Genomic DNA, 26,627 nt, shown 5'->3' with positions numbered 1-26,627 from the left:
TCGGCAGCGCCGGCGTCCTTACGCGTGTACATGGCCTGTACCAAATTAAACACCTACTTTTACCCTTCCCTTGAGGGAATATCCCCATATTACCTGAACACACCTGTAGTTGTCAATACAAAAATACATTAAAAGATACAGGAACAGGTTAAAAAAAGTAATGTTCTTTCCTCTAGTATAAACTTTAAATATTGATACAATGTATAAAATACATAACATGCTGCCATTTTATATACATAGATGCTATATACAAGATTGGGATTTAACCTCATTGCTGACCACAATAACACTTAGGTCCCCAAGTAGTTAATTTTAGGCTGTACTTTAACTATGAAGCTGCCATATTGTAGTGGGAAGGGTTCCACTATCCCGATGTCCCTTCACCTGTAACTAGGTGGGAGGGGGTCCTTCATATTTCAGCATCACGCTGAATGAGCGCGCAAAGTTGTTAGAAAGGGCGCAGTTCTGGGTCCTCTGCATGAACGGCAGCAAAAATACAACGAGGAAGAGGAGGAGGAGAAGGAGCAGCTGCAGAGGAAGCGCCATGCGGCAGACCCGATGCAAGAAGGAGCAGAATCCATCTGATTTCTGCAATGAAGAATTAAATAAATAACATGCTAACCATGGAAATAAATAACTAGTACCCAATAGCCCTTTCAGTACCTAGGAGTGGAGGCATTGCAAAGGGTTAAGATCATGCACAAAGTATCTCAATCTAGAGTTATATACAGAACATTTTGAATTGTATGTAATGTGCGGTGTTGTTCCCAGTAGGTGGGGGAAACATTTCTTGTTTGCACATCCCTATATGAGCACATCCTGTGTAGGGAGAACCCATCTGATACAGCAGGTAAGGAAGTGTGCAGCAGATTATTGCTTCCCCGGGCACATGAACATAAGCCAAAAACCCATCTGTATGCGTGTAAGAAGTGCATTAATGTTACCATTCTGGATGTCTAGAGTTCATTTCAAGAGCTGGGTCCCCACTGTAGCCAAAATAGACTGAGTTGCCCTGGGGTCTAGTGATGATGGAACGGTTTTGGACGGCTCTTACCCCAGCAGTTCCCAATTATACATAGAGCAGTGTCCCATGCCTTAAAGATCGACGTACCTTTGTGATTCCTTTTGGTTCTTCTGAGATTTTCAAATTCTGCAAACACAGAAATGACATGTTCAGCATGAATTAAACATTTTCAAGTTAATAATACAGGCAATACAACAAATAAATAAGAAATATAAATTTACAGGCCCCACTTCTTTATTAAATTGGTTACATAATCATTTGTTTTGTTGTTTTTTTTTTGTTTTTAGTTTTTTTAACATATTCACTCTTCTCTGTCTAATATGAAGGCAACGGGTTTTAAGTAACCCCCAATATTTTAATTCTGGTTATGATTTATCATTGTTAGTAAATATAGGGCAGGTCTGTTTGCATATACTGACCCCTGCTGGACAAAAAGGGGACTAATGCGGTCATATTTACATCATTTTCATGTAAAAAAAAAAAAAAAGTTACATTAACCAGGAATATACCAATATTAATGTATTTCAATGCTTAGGGGGCCTTTGCTGTCTGTTCATCTGCATTAGTAATTTTTGGCCATAGGGGGTCGGTTAAGCACCAGTAAAGAGTAAAGCGGCAGACCTTAGCACTTTGAGAAGTGGCGTCTATCACCGATGGATTCCTTATAAGTTTATAATCCCGAAGCTTGGACTTGTAGAGCATCCAGTCATAACGCAGATCTTCTAGCCTTATGGCCTCGGGGGCATTCATTGAAGATTTGAAGAGGAGCAGAGATTCAAACAAGCTTTGGCCCTGAGGAACACGGGATTGCAGCTTCTAAGGACAAAACGCACACAACGTACACGTCAACAATCAAAACAGCATTATGTTCTCTCATTTTAAGGCCGTGTGCATAAACTCTTACTAAAGACCTATAGGCTCAGCTACAGAGTATCAACAAGGTCCAGCTTGGCATTGTGTTTCGGACCAAATTCCTAAAATCCTTTTTCTTGGACAGAAACGAGTAAGAAGAGAGATGTGGGAAGCGTCGGTGTTTATACCTGCAGCTTGCTCTGTCGGATTTTCATGTCCTCCTTGCTGGAAGAAATTGAGCTCAGTTTAGAATTTTCCGATTTGAGCCAATTCTTGAATTTCTTCAGCAGAAGCGCATGCTCGTCACCTGTCTGCGTTACAGAAAGAAAATGGATGTATGTTAACAGCTCAGAATGTAATCATTCGGTTGTAACATTTGTATCCATCGGTAAAAGATATGGCACGTTGAGGCCAGATGGAATTAAAGTGAGAGAATGAAAACGGGTTCATTCATTAATACTATTCTTCTAGCAGATGAGAGCAGCTGGCCCACTGAGTCCGACCGAGCTATCAACATGCTTGCACCGCATTACTTTCTGTAGAAACGTCTTTTATATTATTTTGCTTGCATTTTTTATCCAAATGTTCATGGGTTTCTCCCTCTAGCACTCAACTAATGTCAACCCAATGCCTACACGACCAGTAATATCGGATAAAGCAAACGTTACTAATTTATACCAACTAATTGTGCTTTACGGGTTATTAAAAATGGTAACCATACTACAGTGTGCCATTAACACGTCATGGGGCCCTAGGTAAGGCACCTACTTGGGCCCCTCTCCCTACCTATTATCATTCAAGGCAATTCAAATATGCACGGCCGGGCTCCTACAAGCACCATATGCTCTATGCAGGTTCCTGGGTAGCCGTGAGCATGAGTGCGCTTGGAAATTCAAATCCTAGGATACCATTTCTGACCAGCAACTCAGCGCTGACCTGAGTCACCTGTCTGTGTTTACCTTCCCGTTCCCTTCTTTTGGAACAAGCGGTGAATCCACAAAGTCCACGGACTCTGAGAGAGCGCTCATCTTCTGGTTCTTTCTTTTTTTCCTTTGTGAAAGTACGTTCGGCGTCGGCTGAGTAATCTTTTCTGCGATTGAACTTTTGAAACAAACAAGAGCATGTTATGCCCCAAACGCTCCCTTTAAACTCCACGCGCCAGCAATAAATAAGAACACCTTATAGAGAATAAAACTTGGCCGGCTGTGTGTTAACAGCATCACAAGGTGTGTGTTTTTAACAAGGCATCTCATCTATGTATTCTAACTCTCAGCATGCCCAGTCAGCCTTTTCAAAGATATTGATGTAAAATGTCTATTGTTGTCCTAAAAATATTTACATATTTCCTGGATCCATCCAAAGCATCCTTAGTTATAATACAATATCTACTAACCTGGTATGTGTCTTCATTGTGGGGGTCTTCCCAGAAGCAGCTGTGCGTTTCAGGTCATTTTCATGCAGAATTCTGGTATTATGTTTTAAGAAATATGTAAATGACTTATTAAGCACAAAAAAAAATAACCCATTAAATTCTACTAAACAAACGGTACGCCTTAGATAAGCACTAAATGTATCCAAATCTCTAATGTGCCTCTTAACTAAATTCTTATATCGAAATAAAATAAGTTTCATTGCAGAGAAAGCTTTTTTTTTTTCTCCATGGGTTGCAATCAAATTATCCCAGCCGGTGACTGCACGCTAAGGGGCTGAATCTGCTTCAAAGGCGCCCGTGAAGGTATTTTGTGCCGTCTGGCGCCGGCCCACCGGCCATTTGCCTAGTTTACCAGCTCAGGCCTAACCAAACAAACCGCATAGATAGAACTCGGGACTTATACAGCCCAGAATGCTAAACTAATGGAGTGCATTCAGTAGTAGAGTGTAGTTACCTGCCAGAGCTCTCTGTTTCTCCAAACTCCTGCTTGGACTGGGCTGCGTGGTTTTCTAAAGGTACGGGACCCTTGGATACAAACCCTTCAGAGTCGACGCTGGGAAACCTAGAGGGTAAAAGCATTTGAGGATTGATGTAAGTTATGTCATTTTGGAAATTGTACACAGTTACAAAAAAGTGACATCTTAGAGTGCCAAAAATATGAGCTGTGTTATGTTTGATAAACTGCTACCAAAAGAATAAAACAATCAAGTTTTACCAACAATATTTTTGTTAAAATGATTATGCTCTTGCACTCAACAATGCAGGGAGAAAAAAAGGTGCAATACCTGCCAGCATTTTCATTGTCTGTATATCCTTGGATTGTTACTAGTTTTGCAGCATGATCTCCAGACTGCTCTGTTCTATTTGGTGGATACTCTTCATTGGCTTTCCTGGTGAATACAAAAGGTAAATGAACAATACAGCTTTAAAAAAAAAAAAAGTTGTACTTCTGTTATTCCCACTGCCAGCCTTTACTGCAGGTGACTGACACTGAGCTGCTCTGTAAAGTTTACTAGAGGCCGATTGTGGTTTAAGTTTTACAAAATCTATTCTACACATTGTTTTTGACTAACTGCCAGGAAAAGAATAATACACAATGTTTATATAAAAAAAGTTTTGCCACTCATCAGCATAAGAAAAGAGTAAAACATAGGCAGGAATACCTGCCAACGTTTTCATGTCCTCCAAATCCTGGCAGTGTCACTAGCTCTGTGAAGTCATCTCCAGGTTGTGCTGTTCCCATCCACTGATACCCTTCATTGGCTTTTCTGCTGAATACAAAGTTAAAAAGACTTTAGAATTTAAAAAGAAAATAATTCAGAATTCTGTAATTCCCACAGCCAGCCTTTGCTGCAGCTGCCTGACGCTGAGCTGCTCTGTGAGGTTCACAAGAGGTCGACTGTAATTAAAAATGTACAAAATATATTTTGCAAATTGTTTTTGACTAACTGCTAGCAAACAAATAATACACAATAACATTTATATAAAAGTTTTGTTAAAATAATTATGCTGTTGGCACTGATGTCACTCATCAATACAACAACCGAGTAAAACATACCTGCCAACATTTTCATTTCCTCCAAATCCTGGCATTGTCACTAACTCCGTGGAGTCATCTCCAAGTTGTGTTGTTCCCATCCACGGATAACCTTCATGGGCTTTTCTAGGGCATACAAAGTTAAAAAGACTTCTGTCATTCCCACAGCCTGCCTTTACTGCAGCTGCCTGACACTGAGCTGCTCTGTAACGTTAACCAGAGATTGACTGCCCATCTGATCTGTACATTGTGCTTGATATTAAAGAAATGAATAAGTTGCACTTTTTTTTTATTAGATCACATAAACAAGTACATAAACACACATACAATGCATTATATATTATTTCTAAAGTTAAGACAATTAAATAAAGATTAGAACAGACTAAGACCGAAAAAAAACCTATTACTTTGATGATGAAATGGGAATCTAAAAACTAGGTCCAGTATGGATGAAAATTATATTCCATTCAAAGTTACTTCTTCATCTTCAAATAGAACTCTCCACATCTTGATTCCATTTTCTCTTATTTTTCTCCCATTCCTCTCCATCTCTTATTGATAATTAATTAGTTGTTTCAACTGTGTCCAACTAGGTAGCCAATGGGATTTCCAATTTTTAACCAATAAATATTTGATTGCAAGAAAGTTCTTTTTGGTTTAAGACTTGGCCATGCCAGGAATAGTAAAGCACATTCTGGTTTGAGTTCTCAATATATTATATATCATGTTCCAGGTGGGTTGGAGATGATTACATTCCCACCATACAAGTATATATATATATACGAACCCATCTCTGTTTTACATCGCCAACATTTAGGGGACACAGACGAAAATATCTTAGCTATATCCTTCGGGACCAAGTGCCATCTCTGATTTATTTTGAACTGTAATTCTAAAAGATTTAGGTAATGGACATAAGATTTTTGGGATTATTCCTATCCAATCGTTATAATTAAATTTGCATCTCGTATCTATTAGTGACAAAATGTCACTAATTCTCTTAGCTCTAAAATGAGTCCAATTTCTAAGTCTTAGCTGGGAAACGTTATTTTGAAGAATTTCTAAAGGAGCCGATGAGATAATCTTATTTTTAAATCCTTAACGATACTTAAAAGATCGCCAGAATTCCATGGAGCTTTTAAGAGAAATAGGGAGAGCATTTATTATTAATTTTACTCTACCCTGATGCATCCACAGTAGGCATTCCAGGTTTGACATTCCCGTCAACTCTTGTTCAACTTGAAACCAATCTTCTTTATTGCTATTTTTATATTGTGTTACATATGGACATATCTCCCCAGACAGGGGATATTTAAACCCCCCTTACTTTTACTAGCATAAAGGATTTTCCTTGATATTCTCGGTTTCTTATCTGCCCAAATACATTTCTCAATATGTTTTTGAAATATTTGGATCCAAGAATTCGGAAGTCTAATGGGAATCATTCGTAACAGATAAAGCCATTTAGGAATTATATAGGATCTTATCACATTCATCCTACCTAGCCATTATATAAATTGTCCCTTCCACTCCGTTGTTTGTTTTATCAAATGATCTCAAAGTTTACCATAGTTGATATCAATTATTTGAGAAACTGTAAGTGAAATAGCAATTCCTGGGTAGTCAATCTTATTAGTCTCCCAGATAAAATCATATTTTTCCTCCAATCGTGTTTTTGTCAAACCAGAAATGTTCATCGTGACTGCTTGTGTCTTTTTAACATTTAATTTATTATTGGAAAACTTACTAAAAATTGAAATTTCTCCCATCAGCATTTTTAAGGAATTCACCGGGTCATATAAAGATATTAATACATTATCCACATATAACCTTATTTTATTTTCTACATTTCTTATGCCTTTAATTTCATCATTTTTTCTGATCCTGGACGCGAAGGGCTCTATGGTGAGGATGTATAGCAGGGGTGCTAGGGGGCAACCCTGTCTGGTACCATTGTTTAGTCTAAACCAGTCTGAACTAAACCCTTGTCCTACCACTTTAGCAATCGTATTGATATGACTGAGCCAATAAACCCCTCTCCAAAGCCAAAACAATGTAATGTTTCCTCAAGGAATATCCAACTGACCCTATCGAAGGCCTTCTCGGCGTCCAGGGCCAGGAACAATGAGGGAATTTCATGGGTAGAGATATATTCCACAAGGTCAATCATTTTACGATTTTACGAGGTAATTCATATATATAAGCTTAAGTGATATATTTCAATTACTCCCCACGGGATAAAATAAAAATTAACTATACAAATCTTCACTTCAGGTCGTCAAGTTGTTTTCATCAAATAAGTTATTTCTCATTATGAGTCTTGGACTTCTGTTCTATCCAACTTGCCAATTTCTGGAGTATTAAAGCTGTGTCTCTGGCCCTCTTCAAAGATAATAGATTCAGGGAAACCCCAACTAAACTTTTTACTCCTTTTGTTTTCAATGTCTCTGTTGAATATATTTTCCGTGATTGTTTGGTTTTGTAGGCGAGACCGCTGTAAGTTTTTGTATTTTTAAATTTCTCTATTGTTTTTTCTGTCTAGTTAATGCTATAATCTTTGTTTTTCGTTTATAGTATTTAAAACATGCAATTATGTCACGTGGTAGATATTTTGCTGTATGATTTCGTTTGTACATTCTATGACATCTTTCAAAAATATCTTGGTCCAGATGTTGAGATCCATCTAGGGGGTTAATATATTCCAGTAAATATTGTTCAAGGTATGCACGACCCACTTCCTCTGGAACAGTTCAAAATCTTATATTATATCTCCCGGATTGATTTTCTAGATCAGTAATTTTATTTTCCAGATCTTTTAATCCGCACTTCATCTCTTCCTGTTGCTCTTGTAGTTTTGTATTAGTCATCTGCAGACAGTCAAGTTTTTCTTCTATGTCTTGTTGCACTGTTATTCCCACTGCCAGCCTTTATTGCAGCTGCCTGACGCTGAGCTGCTCTGTAAGGTCCACTAGAGGTTGACTGTAGTTAAAATTGTACAAAATCTCATCTATACATTGTTTTTGACTAACTGCCAGCAAACGAATAATAGACAATAACATTTATCCAAAAGTTTTGTTAAAATGATTATGCTGTTGGCACTGATGTCACTCATCAATACACCAACCGAGTAACATATAGACAAAAATACCTGCCAACGCTTTCATTTCCTCCAAATCCTGGCATTGTCACTAGCTTTATGGAGTCGTCTCCAGTTTGTGCTGTTCCCATCCATGCATACCCTTCATGGGCTTTTCTGCTGAATACAATGTAAAAAAAAACCAAAAAAACTTTAGAATTTTAAAAGAAAAGAATTCAGAATTCTGTTATTCCCACAGCCAGCCTTTACTGCAACTGCCTGACGCTAAGCTGCTCTGTCAGGTTCACTAGAAGGCAAATGTAGTTAAAACTGTACAAAATATATTCTACAAAATTGTTTTTGACTAACTGCCAGCAAACAAAAATACAACCGGGTAACATATAGGCAAAAATACCTGCCAACGCTTTCATTTCCTCCAGATCCTGGCATTGTCCCTAGCTCCGTGAAGTCATCGCCAGGTTGTGCTGTTCCCATCCACTGATAACCTTCATGGGCTTTTCTGCTGAATACAAAGTGAAAAAGACTTTAGCATTTAAAAAGAAAACATCTCAGAATTCTGTTATTCCCACAGCCTGCCTTTACTGCAGCTGCCTGACGCTGAGCTGCTCTGTAAAGTTAACCAGAGATTGACTGCCCATCTGATCTGTACATTGTGCTTAATAAACTGCTAGAAGAATAATAAAAACAAAATAATTTTGATGAAAAAAAAAAAAAAAAATCACTATATGCTGTTTTAAGCAAATTTAAGCAAAGTGTGTGTCGGGGGGGGGATATATCTGTCAACGATTTAATTTCTTCCAGATCCTCGGGCTGTTAGTACGTTTATGGAGTCATCACCAAACTGTGCTGCTCTCTGTGGTGGATCTTCATGGGCTTTTCTGATAAATGTAAAAAAGGCAAATAGACTTTAGAACTCAAAAAAGCAACTTCGCACACGCCTGTTATTCCCACTGCCAGCCTTTGGACTTCTGATACATACAGATTTCACTTAGTTTATTTGTTTTATTCGTAATTTCTCCAGTGTCTTGCTATACAGATCTTTACAGGAAAATGTGGACAATTAGGATTTTTTGAGTTGGCTGAAACTTCTCTAATCCTAAATGAAATAAAAACATCTGTGGATCTAAATGCCCCTGGAATTGGAACACCAGTCTAAATAAGTGCAAAATATCTTTAAGATTAAGTAGTTGAGGGCAGTCCCACCATATATGAACAAATGTTCCAGTACAAGCAGAGCATCGCCAACACCTATCCGTGTTTGTATGGCTGATTTTATTAAGTCTGCTTGGTACTAAATACCATCAATAAACAATTTTAATATAAAGCTCTAATAAATTAGTTGAATTAACTTTTTTTTTGTCAATTGGAAGGCCTGGCGCCATTGTTCCAACCCAAATTCTAGTCTCAGATCTATTTCCCACCTCACTAACGGGGGATCTTTTTCATTATTATGACGCCCTTGTAGAAGGATATTCGAACTCGAAATTTGTTTTTGTCTTTTATGAAGAGTCAGTCTGGATTATTAACTATTTGTTTTGTTCACCCTTTGTGGTATGAAGAATGATCTGTTTAAGTCAACATTCTGTTTAAGTCAACATTTATTTATTCCTGTGTCATGACACGGTAGGTGGTGGCTTTGCACCGTGCTCTGGTGTTCTAGCTCCTGCTGAGGCATGATGTCACATCCTGTTATCTGACCCTTATGCATATTCATAAGGCTCAGCTCGGCACACTATTCTTGTCTGATTAATAAAGTCCTTAATTCTTAGATACGTGAATACCTCAGAGGATGGTAGAGAGAAACGTTCTCTGATCTCAGAGAAAGGCATAAGTAAATTCTGAATTAAAATATTTTACCGCTATTTAGCCATTTAGATCTATGTCCCTTATGTAGTGATGGACAGCCTCTATGGTGGTAAAGGGTAGTAAAAACGTATTTATTTTTGTTTTCTGTTTAAATCTATCCACAGTTTTAACTGTATCCTAAATTATAGGGTTTGGTTTATTAAATTCCTTTACCCGGCGTAAGTCGACCCAAAATGAAGAAAACAACTCGGTCCTCCCAATGAGAGCTCCCTCAATTTGTATCCACCTCGGTAGATTATTTGATCTTTTGTCCCAAGCTAAATAGTGTGTTAATATTGTAGCTTCATGAAGATTATTAATACATGGGTAAGATATACCCCCCCATTAGGTTTTTTTTTTAATTAGTATATTTTTGGCTATAGTTTGTTGGAACTGCTTTAAAATACGAGGGTGTACCCTCAGAGGGATTGTTCCAAAAAGATATAAAATATCCATTTCTAAGATTTATACGGCCAAGCCATGAGATTTCAATTTACCGGATGGAAAAAATCTTGAAGTTTTGTTTCTTCCGATAGTTTTTTTTTATAATTATGATTAATAAGAGAAGATCTTTTGTGATTATAATTCCTAGATAGTCCATGGTTTGGCCATCCCAATCTAGTTAGTACAGAGACCCAAGCTCATGTTCCCCTTGTGTAAGAAAAGTGATTACTTGTGTTTTCCCAAGATTAAGTTTATAGTTAGAAATGAATCCATACTAAAGTGCAGGAATAGAAGAAGAGGGGTTCGTCATGGACAAGAACACATCGTCCGCATAAAGAGATATTTTATATAAATCAGAATTAATTTCCACACCAGAAATATCCGGTGACTGTCTTATTGCTTCTGCTAGAGGTTCTATGCTGAGTACATATAACAGTGGGGCTAGTGGGCAGCCTTGATGTGTTCCATTATTTATAAGGAACCAATCAGAATCCAGCATGTGTCTGACCACCTTAGCCGTTGGATTAGAATAAAGAATCATAACATGGTCTTTAAATGAACCCTCAATACCAAGGTTTACTAATACTGCCTTGGTCAAGCGCTTTTTTCGCCGTCAAGCGCCATAAAGGCAGATTTAGTTTGATGGATATTAACATTGTGTATAAGGTTTAAGAGTGTTGTCTGTTGCACTTCTACCCTCTACAAAGCCCGCCTGATCTTTGTGAATAATATGAGGAATAACTTGTTTTAATGTATGGGGAAGGATTTTCAAATATATTTTAATGTCTAAATTTATTAGTGATATAGGTCTATAATTGAGGGTTGAGCTTTGGGGTCTTTGCCTTCTTACAAAATTGGAGTAATTGTGGCTCGTAATAATAAGGTAGCTGATCCGTTAATGATAATGAGTCTAGTGATGTATAAAACATAGATGAGAAGCCACCTGGGCCTGGAGACTTTCCCGATTTTAAATCCTTAATGATTTTATTTATTTCTAGTAGTGTAAGGGGTCGATTTAAGAGTTCAATTTGTGAAGCTGAGATCTTCGGGAGGTTTAATTTTTGTAAGAATTGTACTATCCCCTGATCTAAGCGAGATGGCTCAGCTAAGTTGTACAGTGTTTTATAATAGTTAGCAAAGGCATTAGATATTGCTTTTGGAGTAAGAAATTGTTTATTACCCACTGTGATCTTTTTTATAGTTTCAGTTTTACGTTTAGATTTAATCTTATCGGATAACAGTTTCCCTATTGGGTTACTGGAATAGTACCACTTCTGTCTTAATTGTAGGAGTCTCCAGTTTAATTAAATCTATATTTGCACTAATCACTGGAGGCATGTTATGGCCACTGAGCCTAGAAAGGACATATTTAAGAGAGCTATTTGTTAACTATTTCATGGCGGCCTAAGACATTTCGTATTACTATATTTCAATACTGTTTGTCAGGGAATGGGGTATTCCCATTAATTTTATCAAAGTGTTTACTTCTTCACACTAGAAAATACTTTGAGTCTAATTGCTATGATGCCTCCTAAACAGGATACGAAGGAATAGGAAAAGCACCAAGAAAGGAATAAATCAATTAATCTATTCTGTTCCCCCAAATCAAATATGCAAACGATGGAACATAGAAGGTCTATTTCTGGCGAACACAGGGATCTACAACATTTGGATTCATCTACTGTCCTTCCTTCTCTGGTCCACCACAAAGTTACATAAAAGAATGGAAGTATATTATAAAACAAACAAGAGCTAGAAGATAACGTAGTCCAGATCAAAGCAGAAATATCACATATATGGGGGATTCCGGAATCAATACAAAATCATTCCTTGGAACAACTCCTGAAAGATTTCTTCTCATCTATCATTTCACCACATGGACTGGGCCTCTATCCATTTCAGCGTTTTCATAGACTACGCAAAGTAAAAGCCCAACATCTTATTCAGCAGACACACTTATTTTAAGCAGCTAATGCCCATTATACGGGTTTAATGCTCCGAACTGTAAAATCTATAATTAGGGAAAAGTGACTGGTCTGGTTAAATATTAATGTGCTGTTTCTGACACAGTTCTGCCCTTGCTGTCAGCACTTGGTGTGCATAGGGCACATGGATATTTAAGAGATGGCGGCGTCACTTTGTCTACGTTCTTTGCTCTCGAGCTCCCGGGCTCAGAATAAAATAATAGCATCGATAACAAAAACATTCAGATAACATCTGGTGATACTAAACATATTAATGGGGCAAAGGTTTGAACACGCACACTACATGTGTGAATTGATTATGCATAACAGCCCGAAGATGTCCCCAGGATAAAGCTGGTTATATCGCACCTCGGCATGGTGTCCAACAGCGCTTTCAGTGATGAAAAGGATGCACTGAGCTCGTCGAGTTCAACCTGTATGTGAGATCTTCCTTCCCTCGCTGTGCTCAACATCACCTGCTCCCCCAGGGCTAGGATCTCCTGGTGCTCGACCTCCATTAGAGCCAGTTGGCTCATCAACACCTGAAAGGTAAATTGCAGAAGCTAAATAATGAAGCCTGAAACGCATCCCCCCGTTACCCTCCCTGTGAGACGGACAGAATGCCCACCTCTACATACTCCTCTTGAATGGTGACGACCTCCCCCCGGCTGTCATCCCGATAGGATTCCAGTTCCTGCCGTGCTAACGCCATCTTTGGCTGAATTTCGGCAATCTTGTAGTTCAGCATGTAATGGTCATTGAGGCATTCGTTGCTTTTCGCTATTTCCGTCTAGAGGATAATAAGAACTAATTAAAGCAGAGCGTGACCACGAGAAAGAAGGAAAAGCGCAAGGAGATGAGACTTCAGTTACCGCAGGTATCAACGAGAGACACATCTATGCTACAGACGCAATGTAACCGATGTGTCTGACCGTAATCATATCACCCAATAACTACGTAACCAATTAATCCGATCACTGGTTTCCCACCGTCTATCTTTTGGAGGAGATCGAGAGGTATTTGGAAAGGTCCAAAGGTTCAGTATCGCGAGCCAGCTGCTTACCTCCAGAATGTTTTGCATGAACACATATTCTGAAGAGATCATCCTCATGTTGTTCGTACGAGTTGGATTTGATTCAGCCATTGAGAATAATTCCTCCATCTGAGGCTGGAGGTTAATTAATTCTTCATGCAACATCTTTAAGATAAAAGATATGGTATTTAGTTGATAAACTTACAACTGTTCCAAAGGAAAGCACAAGCAATAAAAGTGGGCAAGCAAAGCCCAAACAGACAGGAATAATCATGTGTAAATAAATATATATAAATATATAGTGAATTTCCAATACGTTTACTGTAAATTACATTTTTGCATGGATTTTTAAGTATCCAGAATTGTCAAATTGTAAGAGGTATTTTGGAAAGTGAATGAATGTGAATAACTGTTACATTTTTTTTGCAGGTGAAGGATCTAGTAACAGACGGTACCTGTAGCCTTTGCAACCGCGCTTCTTTTCCCACGACGTCTGGCTGCAACGCTTTTTCCTTCGCCGTCTTTACTCTGATCGCCGACAACCTCTTTTGCAAGAGTTTAAAGGCGACATCAAACTCTTTGCTCCGAGAAGCTGCTTTCTGTGTGTTTGGAGAAAGCAGAACAGAAGAATGATTCACCGACGTCACGATGGCTTGGCAAAACGAATTTTCTCTTTGCACAGCCTGGCCAGTTCATCGTTTGGCATTAGTTATTTACGTTAAGCTGATACACCCCGGTTTAAGGCATCACACGATATGATGGTGAAGATCTGACAGCTGGTTATGGACGCTGCCGGCTCCTGTACTGTCAGAGTAACGGGGAAAGGTGCCCATTTGTTTAGGTATTTATATAGCACCATCATATTCCACGGTGCTGTACAAGAGCTAAATATAATAATACAACACATAGTGCATTACATAACAGTTTGGGCAGAAACAACATGTCAGGAGGGCCGTGTTCATAGGACCTTACAGTCCATATTGTGGATATGTTTCTTTTAATATAAGTAAGGCTTAGTAATCATTTTCTTAAGTTAGCAAAAAACTCAATTATGGACGCACTAAAGGCACATGACCAACGAGGAGGAAGCCGAGCTGCAATGTTTTATCACAATAAACCTGCGTTAATTGCATTGTGTCACGGGAAGGGTTCAGCAGGTCCACATAGTCTAGAGCTATCAAATTCACCTTCCTTCTTGCCACCTCTTTATTTTGACTAACAAAAGTTTCTGCAACTTTTGGAAAGTTTTATAAAAAAAAAATAAATACACAAAAATATTGCTTGATATTATAAAAGGTACAAAGTTACTTTAAAACTTTGCCTTTACCTGGAGTCTGACGAATCCCTTAAATAAACCACTTCTACTTTTCAACAAGCCTCTTTTCTGCTTTAGTGATTATCATGCTTCGTTTAAGTAGTTCTGCTTTCCGGTATTTCCAGTTCTATACGGCGCCCGCCACCCCGAAAAATCTGCGAGGTAATGGTAATAAACACCGATTTCCCAGTAACTTACCTGTAAAGAGTTGGTTCTCTCGAGGAGGTCTTCGTGGAGAGATGCCCTTTCTTTCTCAGCTGTGGCGGCTTCTTCGAGTAGAGAGTCGGCCTTCTCTTCCCCGAGCACGCTGATGATATGGTCCTTCTTCCGCTCCAGTTCTGAAAGCTTATCTTTAAGACTGGCGCTCTCTTCTAGCAGGGTCTGTAGAAGAAGAAATTCATTTAAGTGTTTCGTGTGATTCTGATATAGGACACAGTGGTGTTTATGGTGCCCATCGCCCTGCGTTCAGTATTGGGAAAGCCCTTCAATCTAAACTACGTTGTGCGGGAACCCAAATAATGCCTCTGATGGGGTAGTTTATAGGAGAATGTGGGGTTGTCTTAGCTTCCACCGCCGAGCTTAACTCAAGGTAACCTTTCCTGGGACCTGAATGGAGAGTGCGTTGGATGTTGTCCCTGAAAAGGAATACTACTATCTTAAACATACACATTTTGTAGAATCCGCGGCATTTATGGGTATATTTTTAGATGCCTCAACATGGTGCCGAGCAAACAACCTATGCAAGTGTTCCTGGACAAGTCGATTCTCACAACCAAATGACTCGACTAGCACCGTACATAGATTACCTCTATCTGAAGCAAACCGTCGCTCGTCAGTCTGCTGTCCAGAGTCGAGTTTAACACTCTCTCGGTTATGGGCTTCCAAAGCTGGAATTCCCGCAGCGGGTTCTGGAAAAGCTGTCTCAGCTCCGATTCTGTCTCCGTACACAACCTGAAGGCTTTGTTTTTAGCTCTGGAGGGTATATGGAAGAAAAAAAACTCAAAGTTAGTTTAAGACAAAGAAGAAGAATATAGTGAAACCTACACCCCTTTAAATAATTGATCTACGTCCAGCGAGAGACCCAACAACAAATTGCCCAGACACTCAACGCCATGAGCGACAACATCAAAAATATTGAGATTGTAGCAATCGGAGTGTGGTGACCCCACCAAAGGACCTACACATTCCATAGTCTTCACAACCCCAATGTGAAGAAGCCACAATATAAATATGTAGTCAGTGAGCAGTTTGTGAGTGAAGTTGCCATTACCGCTGGTAGTCTCGAGTTACGCCAATCACCGTGTCTGAGAGTGGTTGGACATCCTTGGAGAATTTAAATAGGTCCTTCAGCTGAACCCTGATCTGTTCTGCTTTTGGTTCTTCTGCTCCAAGAGCTGACTGAGTTACCTTAATGGGGGACAAAAAAGAATATTTATTTCAGCTAATATTATTTATAAAATGTATCACTCAAGGATGAAGGTGCGGAGGGCCCTGCTCGACTGAGCTTACAATCTAGAACCTCACTAGTTATAAATCCAGAAGGGGGTAATCTTAAATGAAGAAGAAATTATCAATTTCCCCACCCACCCAATATTCAGAAATGAATGAGTGTTGTACAGTTCTGTAAATAAGGAATCAAAATGGAAAAGATTTGCAGCTTGTTGTGAAATAGTCCGGGTATCATTATACCTTGAGGGTTAGACTTAATGTTACATCTTCAATAAACAGGGCTGAGGTCAATCTAAACTCACATTAAGCGTCCTCCACCTAGAAATCAGCCCCTCGTGGCCGCCGCCTCGTTCCTCGCTTTCCAGATTCCCCTCCAGCCTCTGCACCGTCTTCTTAAACTCCGTAACGTTGGCCTCCAGTTGCTTGGACAGAATTAAGAAGGCGCTCTCGGAGTTGAGTGATTTCACCAAGTTCTCTTCCTCGTCATCGTTCATGAGTTTAAGCTCCGCCAGGGCTCTGCGCAGCTCCTCCAGCTCCTTGCAGAGCTCCTCTGCTCCAAGCGGGGATGTGTTTTTTATTACTTTAGCCGACTTCACTTCCAGGACTTCCAGTCGCTTCTCACCACTTTTAACATCCTGACTGATCTCCTGTAACGAAAACGCAAAAGAGCAATGGCAGATTTCAAATACGGCTGCAAAAAAAACATTACAAAACCGTACAAAGATAAATAGTCACAATAACTACAAAACTTGTTAAATATGACGTTTTATTATGTCTCTGTAGCCTATATGGGTCTAAAAGCCTCTGGGGTTCCTCTGGTCTTTATAGGAGTAAGCGGTGGGTTAGCGAAGAATGACTTTCAAAGATGTGATTTCTTTATATTCCAATAAAGTCTTTATTTATTTTTCTGAAAATAAATAAAGATTTATCTTCGGTTCGGAAGACGCAGGAAACGTAAAACCCCAATCAGATGATCCAAGCACGCAAACTGTGATTTATTATGACATTAGCCTTGGTTACTGTGCGATGTTTAACGTATGTTTGCTTGATAATAGTCAATATTAGTGTTAATCTATAATAAAATTGATTAAAATTATTAATTTAAAATTTTACACGACGAAAGAATTAATTCTGAGAAGGGTTCAGGTAGGAACGGTGTATTTAGTTTACATTCAGCAGGCTATGCGGATTAATCGGATAATGAAGTATCTTGTGAAAGAGTCAACATTGTAAAAGCAGTGAGTTCCCGTTTGATAGTTCTGAAAGCTTTAGGCATGAAGGCGACGGGCTCGCTTTTATCTCGAATGACGGAAGTATCAGGTAGTTAATTGCGTTATCTCTGGAATGTCACCAGACACATGTCATGTCGGCACCCAGGGCGTACACGGTATTTACTAACGCGCACCACCTAGTGTGTCATAATCCAGACTGAGGCGACCCCAGCTTGTCCATCTGTCACTCAGCATGCCGTCCTCGTACACCTCGGTAAACACCGTTTACACACAAGCCGGCAAAAAAAACACACACCGACACGCCTTGCGGACCGTGAGAAAAACGTAAAACATCTTCTAAAGCAGGCGGTGGCCGACGTGCCCAACCATACAATCAGTGGGTGGAGGGCAACGGTTAAAATATTCATGGAATTAAATTAATCCTTGTGCCTGGATTGGAGGATTAATACAAGAATGTACAAAAGGGACACAATATCCAAAATATCCAATGACTTCATGGCTGGAACCTGGATAAATGAGGAGTTTCGCAGACACGGCTGGGGGGGGGTAGTGATAGAATAGAGACGCGTAGCTGCCGTCCGACAGGTTACGACGCTCTGTTTACCCCTCTGGAATGTTGACAATTCGGAAAATAGGAGGATGTAGAAAATGACTAGACTATATAGTAGCCTGGAAATGCCTTTAGGGAGAGGTGGTGCGAGGCAGCGCAGGACGATCCTTTAAGTTAAGAATTCCTGTGTTTATAACATTCCAGCAAGAAACGGAGGTCAGTTTTATGAAAACCTGGAGATTCCCTGGGGACACATATCCCTCGTAATGGATGATGACCAAGTGACTTTTTTGTTAACACGAATGTAGCTCTGCACATGCACGGCGTCCCAACTAAGGTGGGTCATTAAGTAAGAGATACAGGTACACAACTCTATAGGGCACAGGACTTTCCTGCTCTCTTGCAGGAGGCTTCCGTCACTGGTGTTGTACGTATATGACCATGCCTGGGGACTGAGTTTTCCATGAGGATTGCATTACAGCCATTAGGGTAACACATTTGGCAGGTTACTACATAGATTCTTTACGATGGCTATTTAAGGGTTAACATTTCAGGAGTCTCAGCGTCAGTTCATCTTGAAGGTCCCCGGGTATGTATATGACATCATACCCATGAGCAGATAGCATGAGCGAGGAAGCAGCCAAGACATCTAAGCTACGGAGTATCTCTTCTCCACCCTTCCCTTCTGGGCACCAGACATGTAGGCTGCAGAGCTTACACTCCTCTCAGAAAGGTGCTCCATGGCCACCAGATAAGGTTTACATGGGAAAAGCCAACCATGTCTGCTGTCCAGAAGTCTGTGAGCAGGGATTTGCACCCAAATATCACACGATATCCCACCTTGTTGACCTCTGTGATAATATGAAGCAACACACGCCTTCCTCCCATGCCACCCACCTGCAGAACGCGGAGCGTGTCCTCTTTAGATTCCGAGGGTCCTCCGACACAGCGCTTGAGTTTCTCTATCACCTCGTTCAGCCATAATCGGAAGTGGTCGATATCCTGCGCGTACGCCTCATGCTCTTTGGTGATCGTTTCAAGAAGAGCTGTTCTCTCCTGAAAATACAGACGTCCCAGAATCAACATTAGCTCTCTCCTATTGTGCAGTCACATATAATGCAACATAACATGTTATATATGATTATTATATACATATTGAAGTATGACATAATATACGATGTCACATAAACACATAATGCCATAAAGATAATAGAAACAAAACTGCGGAAGAAAAGCGTGAAAAGAGGTTTTTTTTTGGCTCATTATAACCATTCTTCATGGATTGAATTGCGCTTTCAGATGATAAAAGGTAGAGCGATGGGTCTCTCTGCCTCTGGTGAAGGCGCTCATGTGGGCATTCTGTACTCTCTGTAAACTCTGCGGTTTGTCATATAACTACTAGAGCATTAATTACAGGAGTAACTTACTATATGCACTAATCCCAATTCAAACACACTTGATCCCGAGCAAACAGCAGTGACGGCAGCCGGGGTTACCGTCAGAACGGAGTTGCTCACAAAAAAAAAAAAAAGCAGCAGCGCAAGTCGCTTTATCCTTGCGTGTCTGGGGAAGCTTGCCAACAGCGGCCGCGGTCCAGGTGACCCAGCTGAAAAGAACATTGTCTCATACTAGACCTGTGCTTTCTTCTTGATCTTCTTGTAGTCGGCAATCATTCCGTTCTGAACGCTCTCGTCCACGCTGGGATCCCCGAGCCGGTTATACAGCGAGGCTGCCTCTTCCAGTAGATGGTTCAGTAGCCTTGACTGGTTGTTGACGTCCTTCAGCAGGACCTCGGATTGTTCGAGCTGCCAGCGCTTCTCCTTCAGGCCCAACTGAAGCTCCATGTCTGGTTCCAAAGTCAGGGTCATGTTATGGATCCACACGGTAAAGTCGTCTTGGGCTTTCAGATACTCGTTCCAGTGCAGCCAGACCCATTCGATGCGGCTGATGGAGACAAATCCTGTTGTCAGCTATATTTATTATAACATACAGACGTACACAATGCTTCCTTCAATGAGATGTCACCGGTATTCTGTGCATGCAGAGACACAGGCAGCTCTGACGTGTGACATCTATACACACGCCTGTATAATACGAACCATCTGTGCTTCCAGCTTCCCATCTGGATAAGACAGGGCTGTTAACCCTTCCATGCCTAAGACCCGCACTGTGGCTTTTGGCACCTGCCACTGACATCACGTCCACTTATGGGTTAAGGGAATTGCGAGCGGATTGCTCAAGCATGCCCCATGCCTTGGGGTCCCAGGGAGGTTACAACACTGTCACAGCTGGACCCCGAAAGACCTTGCCTTACAAGGCCCTGCATATGGCCTTAAAAGACAATTCCTGACCCCTAGGTTATTGATCTTCCAGACTATTATTCAATTGGTCTTTTGAAACCAATTGTCTATTATTACCCTAAAATATTAGCAATATTTTTATGAAACATGGGTGGGTATCCCTGACCGTCTGCCATTACTTTTCTAAGTAAGCAAGAGGGTACCAAATCGTGCCCTACAACCCGCAATATAACGGGCTCCTGGCTTCTGTCTAGATGGAAACACCAAGTTTCTTTATCCTCCATGTACATGTTTTTGGGGCGTTTTCACTGGAATTATGGAAAAACAATCATAGCGCAATACCACGATAAGATACAAACACAAAATGAACGGAGGCTTGAAACTAAAATAAAATGCGTTATACTTTATTAAACGTCTTGAGCGATCTAAGCTGTCTGACACCCATTGGGCTGTTGGGGCAGCTGGCTAAGCTGTGTATATGCCGCCATCTTACCTGTGGCAGTGAGTCATATACATCATGGTTTCCTCAAACATGGATTTGATGGTTCCCAGCTTGACGTGGGTCTCGTATTTATCCTTCTGGCTGCTCTCGTTGTTAAGCAAAGCTTCAGCTTTCACAAGGACCATGTCCAGCAGTAACCTTCCCTCGGGTTCCCGGGAGCAGATTTTCTGCAATGAGAAGATTTCATGTTAAACGGTGAGGTTCTGTACAGCGGGAAGCACATACTAATTATCTGTTATGTGGCTAAAGTAAATTAGTAGCCGTAGATATATTATAACGAAGCGTAAGCTTGTGACTCAGCTGGTGGGCAATGTCACACCAACCGGTGTAGTACGTACACGGACTGGCTACCCGGTAGAGAAGGCACAGCCAATTTCAGTATGTGAGGGGTTAATTCGATTGTATAGGCATGTGGCGCCAAAAGGTCTTTTTAGATAAATTGGTCTTTTGAAGCTGGGACTCCAACCAAGGCCCTCTGCAAGGTGTGAAATTTCACAGGGAGGCAGTGCCTTTAAGTCTGCTAGCAGAGTCCTTCACCATATGCCTGTATCCCCTCATATATAATGGATTCTTTGATATGCTAAGTGACCACTAGCAGTCAGGAAAACCATTTCATATCCAGGTCATATCAAACACATATCAATAATAACTTATATATTCATTATCATACCTCCTTGTGTGCATACCTAGAACGGGGAAAGCGCACCCTACAAAAAGAGTACAAACATGGCGGCGCCACTTAACCAGTTTGGACGGAATTGTGAAGTCTATGATGTTTAGTCATAAGTAGCAAGTGTGACATATCTATGGACTTCACAATTTACAGGAAATTCATAAATGTATGAATTATGGCTGTGGCGAGCACAGGAGGGACGATAAAATGAATATAAGTTATTTTGACTGATATGTTTCCACTACACAAGGGGGAGGTCACTTATGGTACACCTTCCCTCCGCTTATACCACCTCTGGGCCGGCTTGGAAACTCGAGATGAACTGGGAAAGTGTATAAAATTAACGAGCGAAGATGGGTCATTGTGCTTACTAGGGGCCAAGATCTAATTTTGAGTAAGTCGCCATCTTTCCTTGCCGGAGCCCTACGGACAGAAAAACTGTTACTTGACCATTCAGTGAGTAGTTAGGTTTTCTGTAATTTTCTCCTTTTTATTTTTATCTGTTGGTGTAAATCTGTTTATCATCTTTTTGTGTATGCACTGTGATTTTTTGTATTCATAATAAATATTCCTTTATTAAGTTCTGCCTTTGTCTGGTAAAGACTCACGTTACCTGAGTAGACCGTTTTATTGGTAATTTTAAATCACATAATTATTGTGTTAAAATATACTGTGTGGGTTTTTATAGTCTGATTCGTTTGGGGTACCAAGGCACCCCATTTCTAAATTGTCTTGGTGGTGGCAGCGTTATTTTGATATTTTTTATATCATTATAGTTAAGTGCGGGTGGTAGTAAGGGTGGATATTTGTATTTTTATCGCTATTTTCGGTCTAGTGCAGACAGATAGTGAATTTTAACCCTTTTACCACCAGAACCAAGTCACGCGCACGCTTGGAGTAGAGTGCGTGCGTGACAAATTGGTGGCATAGCAGTGGGATAGTTAAAGATTTTTTCCATCTTTTTCGGTACCAGATTTCAGTGTTGCTGGATTTGCTAATCCAGACACTAAAAAGAAATTGTTTCTCAATTTCCAAAGGCTGAACTCAGTGCATACTTAGTATATTTACACCTCAACAGTCCCCCCCACTCTTTGTTTTCTTTTCCTTTGCTATCATTTGTTGGGGCCGGCGTGATAAATGGAATACCAAACACAATCCAAGAGTGCTCTGGAGCAACGTTGCCGTGAACAATGTATTCCCATCCGGGGAAAATCAAAGGATGAACTTATCCAAGCGCTTGTGGACTATGATATGCAACAAGCAGCGCAAAGTGATGCTGCAAACACTTCTGAGGGAGGCATGGTCACGCGGGAGATACCTGCAGCTGATGTCGGTGACGTGCCAAGATCTGGAGATCCCTTGGACTCTTATCTACAAACTGTTTTCAAATACGTGGACTCAACAGATGCAAACCTCAGGCTGCAGCTTATCCTTAAATATCAAGAGAGGGAAGCTGCAGAGCGCCAGGCTGAGAGAGAGAGGGAAGCTGCAGAGCGCCAGGCTGAGAGAGAGAGGGAAGCTGCAGAGCGCCAGGCTGAGAGAGAGACTGCAGAGCGCCAGGCTGAGAGAGAGACTGCAGAGCGCCTGGCCGAGAGAGAGAGGGAAGCTGCAGAGCGCCAGGCGGCAAGAGAGCATGAACTAAAACTGGCAGAGTTGGAGAGGTTAAGTGCCTCACCTATCAGTGTGGTTTCAAGAGACTCTTCTGCACCCAAACCACGTGCAGAGAATTTTCCCACTTTGGACAAAGATGGGGATCTGGATGTTTTTCTGCGCAGTTATGAAAAGGTTTGCAGGCAGTACCAATTGCCAAAGGACCAGTGGGCAAAGTACCTCACCCCTGGTCTCAGAGGTCCTGCACTGGAAGCATTTGCAGAGCTACCAGCCGAATCTGACCAGGACTATGAGGCAATTAAGGCTGCACTGCAGAGACGGTACAACCTTACCCCTGAGGTGTACCGAAAGAAATTCCGGACTTTGCAAAAGCGTTCCACAGAGAGCTACACTGCAGTTGTGGGACACCTGACGACGGCATTCCGGCAGTGGACTAGAGGGCTGGAGATTACAACCTTAGAAAGCTTGGAAGATCTGATCATCAAGGAACAGTTTTTGCAGCTGTGCCCAGCCAATGTACAAGAATGGCTGCTGGACCGGGAGCCCAAAACAGCATTGGAAGCGGGTGAGCTGGCTGATTTCCACACCGCCAACCGAGCACAATCGGAACGGAGCAGAGGTTTTACTACGGGAGCATCCAGCTGGAAGACCACTACACCACGGCTTCCCACCACCCAGTCTACAATACCCTCTTCTGCGCCGGCTTCTACCTCAGGGAGAGGGGGAGCTAATGTCACTTCTACGCGTGGGGATATCCGCAGATGTTTCATTTGTAACAAAGTGGGGCACCTTAGTAATACGTGTCCTGATAAGAGGAAGCCTGCACCCCCATCTGGAGGGAGTCGCCCCTCGGGGTCACCACCTTCGGTGTTGTTCGTCTCCAGCACTGAGAACATCTCCAATGTGAATCTGCAACCTGTCACTGTGGGAAACAAGGTAACTGTGGGGCTCAGAGACACGGGGGCAGAGGTGACTCTTGTGCGTCCAGAGCTAGTGAGCTCCGAGGACTTTATTCCTGGCAAGACCTTAACAGTGCGTGGAATTGGGGGAGTACGTCCTGCGGTGCCAATGGCACGAGTATTTTTGGATTGGGGAGCAGGGAAGGGTGTAAGGGATGTGGGGGTATCAGATAACATTCCTACTAATGTGTTACTGGGTACTGATTTGGGTAGGCTGTTGTCAAAATATATGCCGGAGGATGATACTTGTGATTTATCCAGATCTTCTAGGAGCCCTACCAGAGAAAGGGCAGTGTGTAACAATGTAGCAGGGCAACCTCATGGGGAGAGTGGGCAGAAGGGTTGTGCGTGTCCGTCTGTGCTAGAACCCGGAATGTCTGAGGTGCTGTGTGAAAATGTGAGAGGGCCACCTGGCAGTGAAGAAGGGCAGAGAGCGAGTGAATGTCTGTCTGTGTCAGAAACCAGGTCCCAGAATCCAGCATGTTGGTGGGCAAAGAGTGGGAGTGTGACAGATGGAGTAACTGTAGCCGTGGTAACCCGTCAACAGTCTGCCCAAAATAAAGGAGAGGAGCTGACTCAGCCTGCGGAACCAGAAGGGATGTCCGCAGGGGCGCCTCACCCCTCTTTACACTCCTCCCTAGTAGCTCTGGAGCCGGAGTCTGAATCGGAGCCCATTATTGGCTCTGAGGGACAGACCCTGGAATTCCAGCAGGCCCAGCAGACAGATCCCACATTAGAGAAACTGAGGGACCGTGCTATGCAGCCGCCCACAGACCTTGAAAAGGAGCGGGTGTACTGGGATAAAGGGAGGTTATATAGGGAAACTATTCCCGCAGAAGGGCAAGAGCCCTTGGAAACAGAAAGACAGCTGGTGGTGCCCCAGAGGTATAGGGACCAGCTGCTGAAGGTGGCTCATGCCATCCCCATGGCTGGGCACCTGGGTGTGCTGCGGACTAAGTCCCGCTTGTCTCATCATTTTTATTGGCCTGGTATGGGCACGGATGTGGCAAATTACTGCCGCTCCTGCCCTGAGTGTCAGAGGGTAGGAAAGCCTGGGGAGGTGGGTAAGGCTCCCTTAATTCCTCTTCCCATAGTTGGGGAACCCTTTGAGAGGATAGCTGTTGATATTGTGGGACCCCTTGCTATTCCCAGTAGTTCAGGCAAGCAGTATATTCTAACCGTAGTAGATTATGCCACTCGCTACCCCGAGGCTGTAGCGCTGTCGTCTATCAGGGCTGACAAGGTGGCCGATGCTCTGTTAGGCATATTCTCCCGTGTGGGATTTCCCAGAGAAATGCTGACCGATCAGGGCCCCCAGTTCACCTCTGATCTGATGCAGTCTCTCTGTAAGAGGGTGCAAGTAGAGCATTTAATGACCAGCCCCTACCACCCCCAGACGAATGGCCTGTGTGAAAGGTTTAATGGGACCCTAAAACAGATGCTGAGGACATTTGTAGAGTCACAGGGGAGGGATTGGGAGCGATACCTGCCGCATCTCCTATTTGCTTATAGGGAGGTGCCGCAGGAATCCACAGGCTTTTCCCCATTTGAGCTCCTCTATGGACGTAGAGTGCGCGGTCCCCTAGCTCTGATTCGCGAGGGATGGGAAGGAGACTTGGGGGCCCCAACGACATCTGTTGTGGACTACGTAATGCGGTTTAGGGAAAAAATGCAGACCTTAATGGGGGAGGTGTGTGAGAATCTGAGGGTTGCCCAATCCAAGCAGAAGCACTGGTATGATCGTAATGCCAGAGAAAGAGTGTATGAAGTGGGGCAAAAGGTGCTTGTGCTGATACCCACGAGGCAGAACAAGTTACAGGCGGCATGGGAAGGTCCGTTTACTGTGCTACAGCGGGTCAATGATGTAAACTATGTGGTGTCTTTGGATGAGAGGGGGAAAAGGAAAAAGGTATACCACATAAACATGATGAAAGCATATTATGACCGGGAGCCTACTGTGTTGACTGTATGTAGTTTGCCTGCGGATGAGCAAGAACCTGACCCCCTTGTGGATTTGTTGGCTTCAACCAGGGATTTAGAGGGCATTGAGATAGCCCAGGTTAATACCCACTTAACAGAGACTCAGAGAGGTCAGCTACATGAGGCACTTAGACCTTACCATAAGGTCTTCACGGGGAAGCCTGGCAGGACACACCTAGTGACACATCATGTTGACACCGGGGATCACCACCCCCTCAGACAGGCTGCCTACAGAGTATCCTTGGAGGTGAAGGCTGACATTAGGAGGGAGATCGAGGAAATGCTGGAGCTGGGTGTAATTCGGAAGTCTCACAGCCCCTGGGCCTCCCCAGTAGTACTAGTCCCCAAGAAGGATAAGACCACAAGATTCTGTGTGGACTACCGGCGGTTGAATCTGGTAACTGCATTTGATGCTTATCCTATGCCTCGCATTGATGCGTTATTAGACCAACTAGCTGGGGCCAAATTCCTGAGTATTATGGATCTCAGCCGCGGGTACTGGCAGATCCCGCTGACCCCTGAAGCCAAAGAGAGGTCTGCCTTTATCACCCCTTTTGGGTTATATGAGTTCCAGGTGATGCCCTTCGGGATGAAAAATGCCCCTGCCACCTTTCAGCGGCTCGTTAATCACCTGCTAGAGGGGCAGGAGGGGCATGCGGTAGCATATCTGGATGATATTGCGGTGTTCAGTGATACTTGGGGGGAACATTTGATTCATTTAACAAAGGTTCTAGACCGCATAGCAGTGGCTGGGCTCACTATAAAACCAGATAAGTGCCAGCTGGGCATGGCAGAAGTTCAGTACCTGGGGCACAGAGTAGGAGGAGG

General features: G+C 42.2%; 1 protein-coding gene across 5 annotated transcripts in view; it reads right to left on the bottom strand.

Moving 5' to 3' along the window:
• Positions 1-359: 359 nt before the first annotated feature.
• The window catches only part of SYNE3 (spectrin repeat containing nuclear envelope family member 3), a 42,310-nt gene continuing 16,042 nt past the window's right edge, over positions 360-26,627 (bottom strand). Inside the window, exons 3-23 of one of the 5 annotated variants that reach the window (XM_053475251.1) lie at positions 20,568-20,743; positions 19,409-19,718; positions 18,672-18,830; positions 16,295-16,639; positions 15,814-15,950; positions 15,350-15,515; positions 14,742-14,924; positions 13,684-13,827; positions 13,259-13,393; positions 12,824-12,985; positions 12,565-12,737; positions 4,867-4,971; positions 4,472-4,576; positions 4,094-4,198; positions 3,763-3,870; positions 3,270-3,341; positions 2,836-2,977; positions 2,065-2,187; positions 1,646-1,840; positions 1,112-1,150; positions 360-588 (exon numbers count right to left, since the gene is read on the bottom strand). In XM_053475251.1, the coding sequence (XP_053331226.1) occupies positions 391-588; positions 1,112-1,150; positions 1,646-1,840; positions 2,065-2,187; positions 2,836-2,977; positions 3,270-3,341; positions 3,763-3,870; positions 4,094-4,198; positions 4,472-4,576; positions 4,867-4,971; positions 12,565-12,737; positions 12,824-12,985; positions 13,259-13,393; positions 13,684-13,827; positions 14,742-14,924; positions 15,350-15,515; positions 15,814-15,950; positions 16,295-16,639; positions 18,672-18,830; positions 19,409-19,718; positions 20,568-20,743 (3,282 nt within the window). In that variant the 3' untranslated portion in view covers positions 360-390. Of the gene's footprint in view, positions 589-1,111; positions 1,151-1,645; positions 1,841-2,064; positions 2,188-2,835; positions 2,978-3,269; positions 3,342-3,762; positions 3,871-4,093; positions 4,199-4,471; positions 4,577-4,866; positions 4,972-8,717; positions 8,821-12,564; positions 12,738-12,823; positions 12,986-13,258; positions 13,394-13,683; positions 13,828-14,741; positions 14,925-15,349; positions 15,516-15,813; positions 15,951-16,294; positions 16,640-18,671; positions 18,831-19,408; positions 19,719-20,567; positions 20,744-26,627 lie in introns of those variants that run through there. The other 4 variants (XM_053475253.1, XM_053475255.1, XM_053475254.1 and 1 more) reach the window with 4 other exon arrangements.

This window comes from Spea bombifrons, chromosome 9, assembly GCF_027358695.1.
Source record: "Spea bombifrons isolate aSpeBom1 chromosome 9, aSpeBom1.2.pri, whole genome shotgun sequence".
NCBI classification, from domain to species: Eukaryota; Metazoa; Chordata; class Amphibia; order Anura; family Pelobatidae; genus Spea; species Spea bombifrons.
The sequence above is the reverse complement of the archived record's forward strand: the minus strand, read 5'-3'. Positions and strand labels throughout refer to the sequence as shown.